The 17,842-nt window shown below is 32.8% G+C and overlaps 1 protein-coding gene across 4 annotated transcripts; it reads left to right on the forward strand.

Annotated features, from left to right (window-relative positions):
• The first annotated feature begins 324 nt into the window (after positions 1–324).
• On the forward strand, positions 325–17,463 carry LOC109805560 (Rab3 GTPase-activating protein catalytic protein). Of its 4 annotated transcripts, none has more exons than XM_083071247.1 (22): positions 325–605; positions 718–761; positions 910–973; positions 1,423–1,537; positions 1,643–1,710; positions 1,801–1,898; positions 2,209–2,380; positions 4,137–4,338; positions 6,685–6,796; positions 7,304–7,413; positions 7,536–7,631; positions 8,600–8,728; positions 8,894–9,027; positions 9,711–9,800; positions 9,906–9,979; positions 11,039–11,168; positions 11,274–11,345; positions 12,369–12,408; positions 13,283–13,569; positions 16,333–16,510; positions 16,581–16,792; positions 17,144–17,463. In XM_083071247.1, the coding sequence occupies exons 1-22, from the start codon at positions 519–521 to the stop codon at positions 17,438–17,440; spliced, it is 2,811 nt and encodes a 936-aa protein (XP_082927373.1). In that variant the 5' UTR covers positions 325–518; the 3' UTR covers positions 17,441–17,463. The 4 variants fall into 4 exon arrangements, with proteins under 4 accessions (XP_082927373.1, XP_020223278.1, XP_020223280.1 ...); XM_020367689.3 differs by having other exon boundaries at positions 326–605; positions 1,634–1,710; XM_020367691.3 differs by having other exon boundaries at positions 326–605; positions 1,634–1,710; positions 7,539–7,631.
• Positions 17,464–17,842: the final 379 nt, after the last annotated feature.

Raw genomic sequence — 17,842 nt, forward strand, 5'->3', positions numbered from 1 at the left:
ACAATCTTATTAAAATACAAGTTGGGTTAATTACTCTTCGGTTTTTTATTTCATTTAATTAATCTAATTAATTTTTTATTATTATTACAATATTTAGTTTAGTCTCTTATTTTTTTAACGAATTAACGTAGTTAATTTCAATCGAATAAAAAATTATATTATATTATTTTAAAAACAAAAAATTAAATTAATTTCTAATAGAAGATCTTAATTTAATTAAATAAAATAAGAGATTAAAAAAGTAATTACAGGAGAAAAGTTATAAAAAAAGGATAGATAGAGAAACTTTTTCATTTACAAATACAAGTCACACAAAAAGCTAACTATTATTATTAAAAATAAAAATAAAAATAAAAAAATTAAATCCTGGTTTGATTGATTTACGTTCAGATCTCAAGCATGATCGATCTCGTCGGAGAAGGATAGGCGAAGAAGAGAAAGAAGAAAAAAATCGAATAATATTTCCATTTTGGTGATGACGATACGCATTCCGTGAACCTTGTGGCGTATTGTATTCGATGGCGTCCTCCAGCACCGGCAACAAGATCCACGCTGATGCCACTGACGACGAACTCACCGAACAAGAAGAAGAAGAAGAGGAAGAAGTAAGTATAAATTTTCACCGCATGAAGTTACCGAATCTAAATTGATTTTGGTTCCTCAGTTGGAATCGGATTTGAGACTGCTGATTTGTTTTCGTGTTGATGATTTTCACAGCTCGAGCACTTTGATGATTTCACTCTCGCGTCTTCGTGGGAACGGTGTGTCTCTTCGTATGGATAATGGCTAATTCACATTGTTGTGTTGTGTGTGCTATTCGCATGCATGGATAGAAAGGAGATGCGATTGGTTTAGTTTGAATTTGATTCAATTGTTGTTGTTGCTTTGTTGTAAATCGTGTTTTTGTAGGTTTATTTCTGAAATAGAGGCAGTTTTGCGGCTTTGGATGTCTGATGGGCCAAATAATTTATTGGTAAGAGCTGGAAGTAACAGAATTTAGATTATGATGGGATAAATTTTTCAATAAGCACTTATAAGAAGAAGAAAAAGTATGTTAAATGAATTGAGCTTCTCGCATATCAACTTATACGCTTAGCTTTTATAGAAGCGTTTTTCAATTCATTTAACTTCTGCATAAGCTAATGTGCGTAAGTTGATTTTAGCTTGTGGAAGCTCACTACGTTTTACCTTCTTTGTAATGATTGGAATGCTGCTGGTGTGAAATGAATATTATTCTGGAAGTTTACATGCTTGTGTGGGATATGGTTTCTTCAATTTCGTTTTTTCTATGGTGGTTTAAGAATGGTTGGTGGAGGAGGGGGTTTTGTTTTTTTCGAAGTTATATTTTTCCCTGTTGAAAACTGAAAATTTATGTTGTTTTTGTTTTTGGACCAGAATGAACATTTTTTTTTGTTTCCCTAGGAAAAAGGTGCAGTTCTGTTGGAGGATTCTGGTAATTTGTACAAGGTGAAGTCTGAGATGAAGTATGCCATGAAAAATTACTGCATGGAGTTCTATTTCAAGACCGACCCTGATGGTAAATTTTTTTTGGGGTGTTGGGTTGAGTAGAAATGTTTAGCAGGTTGAGGTTTAGGGCTCAGAAAAGTTTTGTTTAATCTATTTTTGTATCTAGTTGATGCAGGAAAACTTGCGGACTGGAATTTTGATTTGCACGATCTGCAGTTATGTTATGGTGTTAAGGAGTTTTTGGTATGGTTTAATTTTGCATCTTGCCTTTCACTGGAATTTTAATGGTTTTACTAAGAATAAGGAAACAATACTTTTCATGTATATCACTAGGTGATTGCTCCTCAGAGTGCAAGTGGCGTGGTTCTCGATGCGCCAGAGGCTAGCAAGCTCTTGAGTGCTATTGCAATTGCTTTGTCTAATTGTTCAAGGTAATTATCGTCCCTTGCTCTTTAACACTAAGTGAGTTGTGAAACTTTAGAATAACTTATGCCCATTGGCATAGTTATATCACATTTGTATGTTTGATATTTGTAAGTGATAACTAGATGCAGCTTGCTGCACGTTACTATTTAGTATTTGGGTTTGTCTTGTCTCTTGTTTTTTAGTAGAGAAAGTTTCTCTGTTATGGGATTGAAATGGAATGGTTTACAGGGTTTAAATCAAGAGATTGTTGAAATATTCAGTTTAGTTTAGATAATTAAAGTGGAGATGTGCTTTCTCATAATATTGGCTTCATAGTTTATGGCCAGCATTTGTTCCAGTTCATGATCCATCTCGGAAAGCTTATATTGGAATTCAGAGCATGGGTACTGTATTTACTAGAAGGTTTGAAGCAGATCGAATTGGTAGTCAGGTTCCTGTAAAACTTATGCATTTGGAAGGGCTGTACGAGTTATTTGTATCTAAGTTTGTGAGTTCCTCTCCCAAGTTGTTCAATTTAATATCTATTTGATTTTGTGATGTAGGAATACATCCATTTTGAATTTGGTATTCCCTTCTTGCTTTGTGCTTTTGTACTTTGCTTGCTCCCTTCTTTGAATCCGAAGCAGATATATTTAGTCCTCTGATACAAGTGAAAGTGGTTTGCCATTCAGTCTAAAGCAGATATATATCGTGAGATGAAATAAGTAATTGGATACATAAATTTATCAATAATCATTCAGTAACAAGGATAATAAAATTGACACAACTTAGATGATGTACCATAAGTGTTTTTAGGGTTGTTCTTTAATCAAAATTGGAATTTTAGTATAGTAACCTGTGCGTTAAAGGTCGGTGTCAATGGTAGAGCATTTGTTGAGAGAGGTCAACCTCTTAAATGGATCTTTGCACCTCCAAGGATTAGTATTTGGCTCTTGACCAGAGGATATAAAAAGGCTGGTGTGGATTACCGAGATGAAACTAATTTTAATTGGAGAATGACACCAAAAATATTTATAATATTGTACCTAAATTTTGTTCCAATGCAATCGTTTTCTAAATTGATGGTTTTTTTACCTTAATATTTGCATGAAATAGTTGGCAATTTGTTCTGAGCTTTCTAAGAAAGTTATTTTTGTGATTTTTTTTCTTTTATATATTCTTTCTTCCTTTACACTGTGTTTTTTTTTTTGGCCCACAAAAGATAATATATATATATATATATATATAGAGAGAGAGAGAGAGAGAGAGAGAGAGAGAGAGAGAGGAGGGATCCGTTTACTACCTAGACTTATTTTATTCAATAACTCATGTTCTACATCAAATTTCAACGATCCAACTATTGAATTTAAAGTTCTTAATGCATAGATCAAATTTGTAAATTTTTTAATAATTTTAAAATCATTTGATACTTGTATATATATATATATATATATATATATATATATATATAGAGGAGGGATCCTTTTACTCTAGGAGTAAGTCTACCTAGACTTACTTCGTTCAATAACTCATGTTCTACATCAAATTTCAACGATCCAACCGTTCAATTTAAAGTTCTTAATGCATAGATCAAATTTGCAAATTTTTAGAAAATTTGAAAATCATTTGATACTTTGTTTCATTAATTCAAATTGACGGATAATCATAAAATCATTTTATACATTGACTCAAATTAATGAAACGAAGTATCAAATGATTTTCAAATTTTCTAAAAATTTTCAGATTTGATCTATGTATTAAGAACTTTAAATTGAACGGTTGGATCATTGAAATTTGATGTAAAATATGAGTTATTGAACGGATATATATATATATATATATATATATATATATATATATATATATATATGGAGCACAAAAAGGATCCCTAGACTTACCCCTGGAGTAAAAGGATCCCTCCTCATATATATATATATATATATATATATATATGGAGCACAAAAAGTGCTAAAGGAAGTATAGGAAAAGGGCATAAAGTACCTGGATATCAAGGAATCTTAGGCATAAGGCATCTTAGGTATACAAATTAACATGCATATGCCAAGATACAAATCCTAGAAAAGAACCTGCAAACCAACACCACAAAAACATGCAAACACAAAGTGTTGATTGGACACTTTGCATATACAATAACCTCTTCAGTAATCTGTCTTATAGCCAGCAGTTCTATATAAACTTTTGATTTCATGTCTGCACTGTCCTAACTTTTACTTGTAATAATTAATTTTCAATTGATCTTGAAGGCCTACTCCACATTGGATCTATCTGTTCATAATTTCAAAGTCCGATTTGCAATGAAGCTAACATTCAGAACACCTCCCTATGATGAAGATGCCAAAATTACCAAATATGAAGAAAATCTTACTGGTGAAGTGTCCAGTGGGACGCAGTGGGATGATGATTGTTCTTGGAGCCAGTGGTATTCTGCAGAAGATCCTGTTAAAGGTAAATTCTAGTTCTAGGATATAGGGACTTGTAGGTAGAAATAGCTATAGGTTCTTGCTTGGATGCTTTCATCAGATAGAATGGGTTTTAACTTTTAAGATTCAGATACATCTTTAAATCTCTATGTATAAACTGTAATCATGCTGGCATGTAGAGTCCATGTTGGGATGGATTATAATTTCAAATAATGGAAAATTGGGGATCATTTGCAAGTATGACCAAAATGTTTTAGATGCATAGTGCTTTTAGCTCTTTTCAATAGAATAGCTCTCTTCTCACATGCTTTTGCACATGTAATCTAATTGTGACGCAATTTTCATCATTGTCATTAATTAGTATTTATGATATGAGTATTATTATCTTCTAATGGGATAAGGCCATAAGGGTAAGATACGAATTATGTCGAGGCCTTTTCATGTTTTGTACAGCAAGTTCTTATTGTTATACATTACCTCCCTTAACTTCGGTTAACCATGAAACTATTAAGTGAGTATTAAATTTAATGGTTTGTTGGCCATGTGTTAAATGATCTTTTTTTTTTTCTTTTGTTTTTTCCCTTTAAAGCACAAAGACATGCCTAAGTTCATATAACCAATAGCATGTTTTTCATTATGTTGTCATAAGCAGAATAAAGCCTTACCAACAGCATCTATCACAAAACAGGGATGAAATAAAGCCATGCGCTACATTGTCTCTTTGCTAATAAATAAACTATAGGTATCTAGTGAATTGTGATCCTTACATCTTACACATTCACTAAAAGGGTTTCTCTGTATAATGATTCTTCCTTATACAAAGACTTACATATGGAGCTGAACTTTAGAACCTAAACACCTGTGATAATTCAGAGATATGTCATATATGTTCTCTCTCTCTCTCTCTCTCTAATTTATGCCTTCTAAAATTCTCTGCTTTACAAATAAATGAACTGCATGTGTGCAAACTGCAAATCTCCTTGATTCAAGGGAGGATGCTTCAAAAGCTACAGTGGAAACACTGAAACAGTTAGAATCAGAAAGATGACTTCTTCTGTTTTAGGCTTGCAGTGTCATTTGTTTGGGAGGTAGTCAGAAGCCACCAATATAACATCAGTTGCATATATTTAATACTGATTAATTAAATATCTCCTACCATTTTATTACTATTTATAGAGAATTGACTGTAGGATGGCAACATTTTTCCTTAGGATAAATTACATTCTCCTCTCTTAATTAATGCTTAAGTTACACATTTTTCCTCTCTATTTTTAAAAATTATACTCCTCCAAGAGATTAATATACAGTTCACTTTACCCTTTTCTTTGCATTGCTTTTCCAGTCCATTTTCCTTATATTTGATAATAAAATAAAAAATAAGAAAAATCTCTGTGACCATCCTGAAGTAATTGTGAAAGGGACACCTGCCCCCTTGTTGCTTTGAGTGAGAATCACAATCAATATCTCAAAAGAGTCTTTTGCTTATCTATATATTTGTATCTATAATATATATACTACAAAGGAGGATTTTTCCTCTACATACTCTTCCACCCTAATTTCCCTCACAAAACTATTATATAATATATTATCTGCTTTTAATATACTATTAGTATTATAATATTTATTATTATAATATTTCTGTCACTATTATACTATTAGTATATAATATATATATATATATATTACAATAATATATGTTATAATATAAATATTATACAGTTAATATAGTGTAATATTTTATATATTTAATATTATGTAAAAATAATATATTATAATACTTATATTATTTACAGTCTATGAAATAAACATTAAAAAATAATAACAAAAATATTTTGTAATAGATATTTTATTATTGTTGATATTATATATTCTACATATACTAAAGGAGAGGATTTTTCCTCCATCCACTTTTTTGAACTTTTCCATCTATTTATCTGTTCTGCTTTTGCACATTTTTCTGCCTATTTAAATATTTTTTTACAAACATTTGTATGTTTTTTTTTTCCTATCATGTTTTGGCTCATTTGAATACTCTTTCTTGGCCATTTGAATTTCCCCCCACTCATTTACATTTTTTTTTCCTGTCCATTTTTTCACTCATTGAATGATTTTTCTGTCTAAATTTTTTGTCCATTTGCATGGTTTTTCCTTGTCTATTTTTCATGCATATTTGAATAGTTTTTCCTACTCATTTTTCTGTCCATTTGCATCTGTCCCTTTAGAAGTTTGTGTGGTGACAAAGGATATTTTTTGGGATTTTAGTCTAGATTTTGTTTTGGATTAATATAAGCTCTCCAAGCTTTCATTATTTTCATGAAGCTCTCTGATGTCAATGCCAGTTCCATTTAATTTATGCTTAGGCTGCATGCAGGTTTTGAACTGATTGCAATATGGTCAGAGAAAATGATTGAAAGTTCTATGGAAATGGCTGAACTGGAAAATGATTCACCACATGAAGCTGAAAAGTGGCTGATCTCTCTAAGGTTTACTCCAAATTTTAAGTTGTTTGTCTGTATAACAGAAACCAAAATTCTCAAGAATAGTTGCTTCTTATGTTAGTAATGAATATCTGTTGCTCAAAGTGCATAAGTATAATAAATCATATTCAGGTTCATTGGTTCAATATGTGGTTCAAATCACCGGTCAATATAAAACTGCCCAGGATTTTCATTTTTTTCAGTATCAAACTATGTGTATAACACTTAAAATGTTTTGGTAGGTTATACTTCAATGTAATGACCATCCTTTACTCTTCTGATTTACTCTTTTAAAGCATTACCATAGGGTTGTTGTAGAGTTGCTTGATTTGACAAAAAGCATCAAGGATGTTTTAGTGGCTGTGCCATAGTGGCAATAAATATATTTAGGTTTAATTTGTTATTTATGTTAGGTACAATTACTTCTAAAACTCATAATCAAAGTTTGACTTCTTATGCTTTTAAATAATTTATGAAATTCAAATTTCTGTGGTATTTTTATTTTACATATAGACCTGAAGGTTCCAGTGGGAATCGGATTGGATTTGCATCTGAGTTGCGTCTTCTGGTTGATGCATTGGAAATGTCATTCGAGGCACAATTTATGGAAGATTTTGTTTCAGGTTTGAATTTGTTTTGGTGCATTCTATGGTATAGTTCACTTATTCATTTAGGCATTTTATGTTTCATAGATAGTAGTGAATTTGGTACACTGTTCAATACTTTCCCTTCTTCTGGCCTGTAGCAGTTGAAAATCCAGGTTCTGATAATTTAAAATCCTCAATGGTTATACCTCCACCAACAGTTAGAGACCGTGTGCTGAAAGAACTGTTTATTGAGGGTATGTAGCTCTTCCTCCTTTCTTTGCCTTCCACACATTGGGTGAATACTCAAGTACTTACACTGTTGTTATTTTATTAATTGTTAAGATGTCCCACATTGGTTAAAAATATGACCAGCCTACAAGACTTGGTCAATCTTCTCTCTTTAGCTAGTTTTTGGGTTGGTTTAGGACCAGTTCATTTTTGATATAGTATCAAAGCCTATCTTGTCTTGATGTTGGGTTACTAACAAATGTGCAGTCTTACAAATTTCACGCTACTGTCCAGTCTTGAGCACAGGGGGGCATATTAAGATGTCCCACATTAGTTAGGACATAGGAATATTATCAGAATACTCCTTAGTTGAGTTAGTTGTTGGGATTGAGTTAGGCACTTAGACTTAATCCATTAGATTCTGCATCTACATCCAATCTATGGTCAATAAATCTGCTAAAAGCAAGTTGCTAGTGCCTTGGTACACTAGTGAGTGAATGAAGAAATGGCCTACAATGTAGTGCTGCCTATATGTTCCAATTTGAAAGAAATTATCTTGGATGGTGAAAAATTGCTTGAAGATCCCTATCAAATGATGGAAATGGAATATTTAGTATTTGCATGGATAGTTGTGATCCATTTGATGGTGGTTATTTCTTTAAAGTAAAAGGATTTCCAAGTAATTTAAGTGGTGGGTGGAACACTGATGAGTGGTAGAAACAAGTTTTTGAAAGGAAAATTTGCCCTTGTCTCACATGCAAATGATTATAAATTGGGGAACATTTCCATTCATTTAAAGAGTTTTATTTTTCCTTTTCTTATTCTTTTTTATTTATCACTTCTAAAACTTAATGCTATTTTATACGTTACTAAATAATTTCAAATTTTAAGTATCCTTGGGGTTCCTAGCAAGGCATGCTGATTATTTGGTTTTTAAAATTGGATGTTGATGCTTCACATTATTTTCCTAAAATCAGTGATGTAATGTCTGCAGGTGTACAATTCTCAGATTTTGCTGATAGTGGACATAAGACTTCTCGAGCTATAAAAGGCGCACCTCTTGGATCTCTCTTTGCACAATTTTGTTTACATTCTCTTTGGTTTGGCAACTGCAATATACGTGGTATTTTCCAAAAGTAATTATGGTTTGTTTGTTACATTATTGTTTAACCTAAACCTAATTAAGAGAGAGGAACAAATTGTTGACCTATGAGGAATTGTTCTTTTGAGATATATCTTTTGTACAGCATATTTTTCATTTGTTTTACTCAATTTTGGTCTCTGTCAGCTATTGCTGTGCTATGGATAGAGTTTGTTCGAGAGGTTAGGTGGTGTTGGGAAGAGTCGCAACTATTGCCCAGGATGCCAGCTAATGGATCAATTGACCTTTCCACTTGTTTGATTAACCAGAAACTTCAGATGGTAATTTATTTTTATCCTTAAAGGATCTTTGCTGAAATATACTCATTATGTGCTTGTATGTGCTGTATATTTTATATGAAATTTTATGTTAAAACATATTTTTAATTTTGTTTTCTAGAACATTCTTAGCTCACTGGGCTTGTGGCTGAATTAAATTCCTGGTTCTACCCCTGGATAGTTTATTGTTTTGGTATGCTCTATGGTAGTGAATGTTGGGCTTTAAAAGGACAAGAAGTGAAATATGCGTGGGTAGCATAAATGAGAATGTTAAAATGGGTGTTTGACCACTTAAGAAAGAACATTATATAAAATGATCGTGTATGAGGAGATATTGGTTTTGCATCAATTGAGGAAAAGATGACAAAAAATCGGTTAAGGTAGGTAGTTTGGACACATGTAAAGAAGGTCACTGAAATCACTAGTGAAAATAGTAGATTGCTTGATCTTTAGTTCCGTGAAAAGGAGAAAACAGAGAAGGGCATTGGAGGAAGTTGGTATCGCACAATTCATGTGCTTGACCTTAGTGGGATAAAACTTTTGTTGTTGTTATAGTTGTACCACTGGATAAGTTATTATAAGAAAAACTAGAAATATTTTGAGCTTGGATGTTGTGGATCTTTGATCTGTATATGTTATGAAGTACACAGTGGTAAAATTGACACATTTTCTGCTTTGCTATATAGATTGCAATATGCATTGAGAGGAAGTGTCAGCTGAATGAAGACTATCAAGATTGTATTGGAAGCTTGGATCAAATGGATTCCATGAGTGAGGTCACAAACCATTTTTCACTCTTGGTTTTGGTTGTTTGTTGTATTACTGTAGTTTATTATTATTATTATTGTTATGGGTGTTAATTAGTTTGAATTGAATTGCAGGATGAAAGTGTAGCCGGGGATGACTCGCACAGTATACAGACACCTAGTGAGGATTTTTCTGGGAAAGTTGACAGGTGAACTTAGCAAGTGAGAGCCTGCTCGGTTGTTATTGTCTGAATCTGTCTTCTTACTGCCAATATAACAACTCATTTTCTTATGGCCATCTCTTCCATATTTTTATTTCACCACTTCTGGTCCCAGTTAAATTAAATTTTTAAAGTTTCTATATGTGCATATCCATATTTATTTATTTGTAAATTTTCTATATTGATTAAAGGACCCTTTGTTTCTTTTCTTGTTTGCTTTTAGTGGTTAATTTCTTGGGCAGTATTTTAATAGGGGGATAGAGAGGGATTAAGTTTTTGATTTATTGGGTATGAACATGTTCTCTGATCTTGTCAGATGATAGGAACAAAATGGCTAGCTGTAACTAATGTAGGTCCTTGTGCATTCTCTATTTTGCTGGCATAGATAGTTGAAAAATTCAGCAACCTTGATGTGCCCTGTCCAAAAAGGAGATTGGATCTCTTCGGCTTAAAGATAGCCAGTGATTTAGAAACTATTGTATTTTATCCAGTAGCACGTTCTGTAATCTGTGCTTATTTTGGACTCCAATTGGTGTAGTGTGACTGATGGTTGACGGATAATTGAGCAATTTCCTTTTATTTTGATTTTTATTTCAGTAACAGAACTAATTTAGTTATTTCACACTTAATTTGTCTCCCTAAAGTGATATTTGGGTTTTGGAATTGTTCACTCCAAGTCCCAAGACCAAGACTACTGATTCAGCCTTGACCTAGGGGGATCAGCTGGTCTATCCTTAGTTCTTGTACAGTGTCATCCATCTCTTTTCTGGGCTTTTCTCTTTGCGTGTGTGTGCATGTACACTAACGTTGGCCCACTGCAGGGTAGTGAAAATACAACTCCAGGACTGCTTTTGATTTCAATATCTGCTATTAAGAATAGTTATGGATTTGTATAATTGTAACTCAAGTCACAATTTTATACTATAATATTTTTGGAAATGTTTCAAGTATTTTCTAGCACAAATGGTGTCTAATTCTATGATAATGCTGCATGTTTTCAACGACTAATGATTTGCACTGTTCTGGGGAAAAAAATAATGCTAGCAGAAAGCCTGAAGTGGTGGACCTGTTGAATGACAAAAATCCTTCAGACTTGACCAGGAGAGGTTCTGCTGGTATTGTTGATTCTATGATGCTTCTCAAGTCACGTCAAAGTATGCATGCCCCATATACACAGGTCGTTCCTGCATCCAAGCACCATTTGGCATTATCATTATGTGGGTTTACTTCAACAATTTTTGAAGAATATAATATGCCATTAATCATTTTTGCTGTTTTACAGGAACCACCACTTATGACAGAAGACATGCATGAAGAGCGGCTCAAGGCTGTTGAAGCCTTTGGCGATTCATTTGTAAGCTCAAACTAATGTAATGCATATAATAATAACAATCATTGACAATAAAAGCTTAGAGCCTTTGGCAACATAGACCTCATATATAATTCACATAGGGGTAAATGACTGAAAATAAGATGCATTGAACAATTAATTATGGTTAGATGCAAGGATTTGAATGGTATTGCAGCGGTATAGGTTCAGGAATATAGCCTTAGTTGTCAACCAACTTGAGTTAGTCTAGTGCCATGGGCACTGGTTTAAAGAGGTATGAATTACCTTGCCAGTGATACGATAGCCTCCCAATTGCTTAATTTATTGCTTTACAGACTTGAGTAGCCTGGCTAACGTGACTATGAGTTAATATTTTGTAATTGGTAAATCTATAACTATAAATTTGCAACCTGGTTGCTAAAAAATAGTATTGCTTTTGTTGAAGAAGGATGGTATCTACCACTCCCTATCTTGACCCTGATATGTTCATTTGATCATGGATTAAAATTGTCCCATATACCATGTGCCGTGAGAAGTGGATAAATTTAGATAGTTGAATCCTCTAATAGGTGGTTGACAAAGTAAAGTGAAGAAACTAAGCTGTGGAATTTCTTATGCACAGTTATAAATACTATTATTTTTGTATTAGGTCCCTCTATTCACGTAATATTTAGCAAAATATCAATATCATAAGTAGAGTTAGCCTTGAAGTTGATGGCAGTATAAGGTCTTAAGGAAACAAAGACGTATCAACTTAAAGTATGAATTACATGAACTATATTGTGAAGTGTGATGTCTGGTTGGGATTAATTTTGGGGCTTTTGTTTTTCTTTTCAAAGGCAATTCAGGGAAGAGGCACAGCAAAATATCTAAACACACTAAATATTCATCTCCTTACTTGAACCTTTTCAAATTCCATTTCATTTGATTAAATCGTGCATATTTCTGATTCCAAATCTAGAAAAGAAAAGGATGCAGTAGGAATGATATATGTCCCATTTCATATTTTGCATTGTTACTTAGCAATGCTTTTGTTTTCCCCCGCAGAATTTCTCTGCTCAGCTGGAAAAAGATATCTTAACTTCAGGTAATAACATATATGTTTCATAATAACACTGGATAGTTATTAACCATGTCTGAAGCTCCTTTTTTGTTTCCAAAAGAATAGTCAGTTCTGATTTCTGAAGCCGGTGCTTCTGATGTTACACAATAATTAAGATTTGTTTGGATAAAATTTCTCCGAAAACACTTCTAGGATAGAAAAATAGGAAGGAAAAATGAAATAAGCTTCTTCATAAACTGAAATTAGCTTATGAAGAAGCTAATTTGTATAAGCTCTCTTCTATTAGTTTCTTTAAAATTTATTTTAACTCATGCATAAGCTAGTTTTTGTTTATAGAGAAACTAATTTAAATTTTTCTTCGTATTTTTATCTCCTAAAAGTGCTTATGGAGAAGTTCATCCAAAGTCCAAACATGCCCTAAATGTATAATCACACATTCACTAGAAGATCATATTCATAATTCTTTCTAATTGGTGTAACATTTGATATACCTGCACCATTAATATAATGGAATGACGTTTTCATCAATTTAATTATTCATTCATGAGTGTTATGTTCACCATACCATACCCACCAAATCGTGGAAAATTAGATATTGGATAACTTTCTATTTTCAACAGTATATTGTGTGTTAGTTTTTGTAAGATAAACTGATGAACTGGTTTTAAATAAATTTTTATATGCAATATTATTTTGTTGAAAAGAGAATTCTATAAAAGCTTATTGAATGGTGTGACATTAAATTTGTTTTATGCTAGTTTCATTTTATTTGATCCAAATGAAATTATATATATAATCAACTTTTTTTTTCCTTTTCGCTACATGGTTAATCGTGCATGCAAAGATTCTTGAATATAATAATATAAGAGTGACAGACCAATAATGGCTTTGTTACTAGATATGTCAGCATTTAAGGCAGCAAATCCAGATGCTGTCTTTGAAGATTTTATTCGGTGGCATTCACCTGGGGATTGGGAAGATGATAAGGATCAAGAAGGAATTAAATCATCAACATCCAGTGCTCTTGACATTAAGAAGTCAAAAGAAAGTTGGCCTCCACGAGGGCGGCTTTCCAAGAGAATGTCTGAGAAAGGAAATTTATGGAGAAAGCTTTGGAATAGTGCACCTGCTCTTCCCGCTTCTGAACAAAAGCCTCTTCTTGATCCAAATAGGGAAGGAGAAAAAGTAAGTATTATTCTAGAAGTTTAAATTTGTTTTGCTTTTTACTATTGGTAAACAGATTGTTGGCCACCAGGATATACTAGAATAACATTATCTTTGTTGGTTTCTCTTTTTCATTGCACAGCTGAACCATTAAAACCAGCCATTTCTTGCTTTAGAAGTGATCCAACAGGTGGATCTTAAAGATAATAGGAGGCCATGCCCTAAGAATCTTATAGATTTTATCTTGATTTAGAAGTAATCATTTTCCCTTTTTTGTTTCTGATGTGAATTTGAATGTGTTTCTAATAACAAGTAGAATGGTTTTAAATGGGACTAAATATGTCCAAATGAAGAAGTCAATAAAATTTGATTTAGAATTTCTGAAGTAGATCTAGCTATCCTAAATATTAGATGTGAAAATTATATACAGGAAAAAAAGGTATAGTAAATCTTAAATGATCATTTTATCATTAAGATAAAAGTGATGACTAAATATGATGATCAAGTAAGGGACGATCAAACACTACAAACATTGGTACAAATGAATGGGCAGGAAAAGTTATAACACAGCTGAAAGGGGGCTGGTCTTCTGGTTAGCAACCATAAAAATTGTCATTAGGAATTAAATATCCCTAAAGAAAAAAGTCCAATCCTAGCTGTTCCATAGCACACAAAAAGAAACCAAAGGATGAAAGTAAAAATCCATTGGGCTTTGGTTAAAGACCAAATTTTCAGGAATATAATTTGCCATGAGATCTCTCTTAATAATTTCCTTCAATGTCTTTCTTAGTCTCTCTCTCTCTCTCTCTAGGGCCCAAAAAACCATGTAATCTACCCTTCTCACTGGTGCTTCTAGAGTTCTAGTGACCTTTGCATATTTTCAAATCACCTTGACCAACTTTCTATAATTTTTTCTACAATGGCTGCTACATGAATAGCTCTTTATCCTTGTATGGCCACACATCCATCTTAACACCATCATTTTTGTTACTCACCATTTTTTCTTCTTGTTCCTTGGAAGCCCAACAAATATTACTATTGAATATACCTGGGCGTATAGCAATACAATAAAACTCCCTTTTTACTTCGTAAGTACTTTGTGAGCACAAATAATGTCTGATGTCTTTCTCCATTTTAACCATCCAACTTGTATCTTATGTGCCATTGATCAAGTTCTTCATCATTTTGTAATATTGGTCCCATATATCATTATCTCAAGTTTAGAGTTAACCTCTTCCCTTGATTCCTTATTCAAAAATGTATTATCTGCAAAGAGCATATACATGGAAAGCACACATCCAAGACTAAATTGAGCTAGAACTTAAGACTGAGCTCTGATATAATCCTGTCCTTATAAGAAAGTCCTTAGTCTCGCTTCCGGTAGTCCTCACACTAGTAGTTACCCTATGATACATGTTTTGTATAGCCCAAATATTAGTCACACAAACTCCTTTTTTTACCAAAGTCTTCCACCACACTTAGCACTCCATCATAGTTTTTTCCAAGTCAGTAAAAACCATATGTAGGTCTCTTTCCTTGCTTTGATACCTTTCCATCCACCCTCATAAAAGACAAATAACTTTTGTTGTACAATTTTTCCATCAATGCAAGTAGGAAAAATGCTCCAAACATATATGTTTGGAAAAGTCGTCTTGTCCTATGCATATATGGCTTTGTTTTTGCTTTTGGGATTGGATATTACTTTACTATGGCCTTTGGGTAATGGGTAATGAGTCAATGACATCATTTTGAGGTAGCTTTTGTGACAGAATGTAATGGGGATTAGAATGCTTCTTTTTGTAAAAATACATATAACTACAAATTATTATAAAAAAAATTCCTTGAATATATAAATTATACTTTAAATATATAATAAACAATTTTAATTGTGATATAACTATATAATAATATTTTAAACTATTGGAATTTTAAAAAAAAACTATTGAAATTCAATTTAAAGATAGAGAGTGAAAAGGGGATAGATTGAAAGAGATAGGCAGTTAAGAATATCATGTATTTTGTTGTTTGAGATAGTTGAGAAAAAACATTTTTGGTCAGTTGCAGAGGTAGTGTGTGAATGCACATTTAAAGGAGAGAGAAGAGAAAATATTGAGAATTTCTAATTGAGAGAGTAAAGAAAATAAGGGCCACACTCTCCAAGTTATGTATTTTAATTATACTATAGGAGTAGATGCCATGCATACCTACAGAATTAGAGGCGGTGCTAAGAGGTGCACCCTCGAGAGAGATCCAGCCCTAGTGAAGGCAATTATTAGTTGCAAGACTGACCAAGATAGTCTTCAGCAGCAATATCTGTAAATATACCCTAGTTAAAGACCAAAATATATATATAATACATGCATCAATCAAAGTTGATGAATTTCCTCCATATTTATACAAAGAGGATTTGCTTTGGAATGCAGGTCCTACAGGGTTAACTGGACTGTGGATAGATAAGTGATTAGAAGTATCAAGACATGCAAAGCAAATGTGTTCTTTCATGGGAAAAGTGTTCACGTAGGCTAATATTCTTTGAAGTAGGGTTATTTGGTGAATTCAGAGCCTTGCATGAAAGACAGATGGAAGTTTAAATATTGTAGTTCTCTTATAAAATGTGGCAGTGATCAAATCATCAAATTAGTATTTATCAATGAAATTGCTACTGCATATTTGTGTAAAGAGGAAAAAGATTACTATATAATACATATATGGATTGCTTGAGATATGCCGTTCTCTGTGTATCTCTCGTTGTATGCTATAAATTTTATGTTCTCAATTTTCCAGGTTCTTCATTATCTTGAAACTCTAAAACCACATGATTTGCTTGAGCAAATGGTGTGTACTGCCTTCAGAGCAGCAGCCGACACACTAAGTCAGACAAGTTATGGAGAACTGAAACAGATGGAGACTGAGATGCAGCAGCTATATCTTACCATGACATCCGCTTTGAGGCCTTTGCAAGGTATCTATTCATTAATTTTTCTCTCCTGAAGAAAAGAATGTTTTTTTAACCTATTTCCATTTTGTCGCAGTTAATCGCTTGTCTGCAGACAGTGAGACTTTTGAAAACTTAAGACGACTAAGTGTTGCTTTTGAACAAGTTGAGAAGTTATTGGCTCTTGCAGCTTCCCTTCATCGCAAGCTTATACAAGCACCACGCCTCAGCAGAGAAATTTTCACCGATTACTACAATTTCTATATTCAAACTACGGGAAAGAGCTTGGCAGAGGACATTGGCGAAAAGGTGAAATACTCATGTCTGTTTGGATAAATTTATTCAAAAATATAATTAGGAGAAAAAAATAGAAAGAAAAATCAATATAAACTTTTTTTATAAGTTAAAACTAGCTTATATAAGTTAAAAATACATCTTTCGAAGAGCTAATAGAAGAAAATTTCTACAAATTAATTTATCTATGAGCTAATTTTAGCTTCTGGAGAAATTTATATCATTTAAAAAAAAAAAGTACTTTTGGAGAAATTTTAACCAAAAAGACCCTTTATTTGTCTTGAAATACCTAATATTTGGTTTGGCTAATATTCCAAAGTCTTCCTTGGCATTAAACTGACATGTATTTTGTGCATTCTTGCGTAGGAGTTTGACAATAAACAAGAAGTAAAGGAGCATGAGAGGGAAGTGTTGTCAAATATGTTTGTTCCTCCAACCGCTAACCAGTCTTGGAGAAAGGTTTTGAGCATGGGCAATCTTCTGAATGGCCATGAACCAACCGTGAGGGAGATTATTTTTTCGCTGCGTGATAGAGTGAATGGTAATCACTATGCAGCTCGTAGTGGTAGTGTTTCTCAACAAGAAATTGAAACTTACAGAATGTACATATGTGGGACGTCTAATGACCTACGTGTAGCACTTTCTGTTGTCTCTTGTGATTAATTTCATGGTGTTGTTTATTACAATTATGATTATGATTTTTAGGAATCAGTCACATATTGCATCTGGTCCTCTAATTGAATCGATAGCTAAACCTCCTCCCAAAAAGTGGATCCAACCCTAATATGGAAAGAGGTTGGCTGAGTTCTAAGAAAGGGGGTCGAAATGTAATTGAAACTTAATAAACACTTCGTATTCATTTTTGTACCTAAACTGGAAGCTTTTTTCTTTCGCTGAAGATTGCCTAGGGTTTACCGTACCACGATTTGTGTAAAATATATTTTAGGCACATAAAATATATTTAATATTTTTTCCCTTTAGTTGTTTAATACTAGGTTTGATAAAAAAGGAAAGAAATAAAAGGAAAAGAAGAGAAGTGTCAGAAAATAGAATAGAAATGGAAGT

Source organism: Cajanus cajan, chromosome 3, assembly GCF_000230855.2.
Source record: "Cajanus cajan strain Asha chromosome 3, NIPB_CcT2T_4, whole genome shotgun sequence".
In the NCBI taxonomy this organism is placed as follows: Eukaryota; Viridiplantae; Streptophyta; class Magnoliopsida; order Fabales; family Fabaceae; genus Cajanus; species Cajanus cajan.

Excerpts from the sequence above, each read along its gene's own strand:
- LOC109805560 (XM_020367689.3), top strand. The coding sequence starts at position 519 with ATGGCGTCCTCCAGCACCGGCAACAAGATCCACGCTGATGCCACTGAC. Across the intron at positions 1,538-1,633 it reads TTTCAAGACCGACCCTGATG|TTGATGCAGGAAAACTTGCG; the intron begins GTAAATTTTTTT and ends TTTTGTATCTAG. Across the intron at positions 2,381-4,136 it reads AGTTATTTGTATCTAAGTTT|GCCTACTCCACATTGGATCT; the intron begins GTGAGTTCCTCT and ends TTGATCTTGAAG.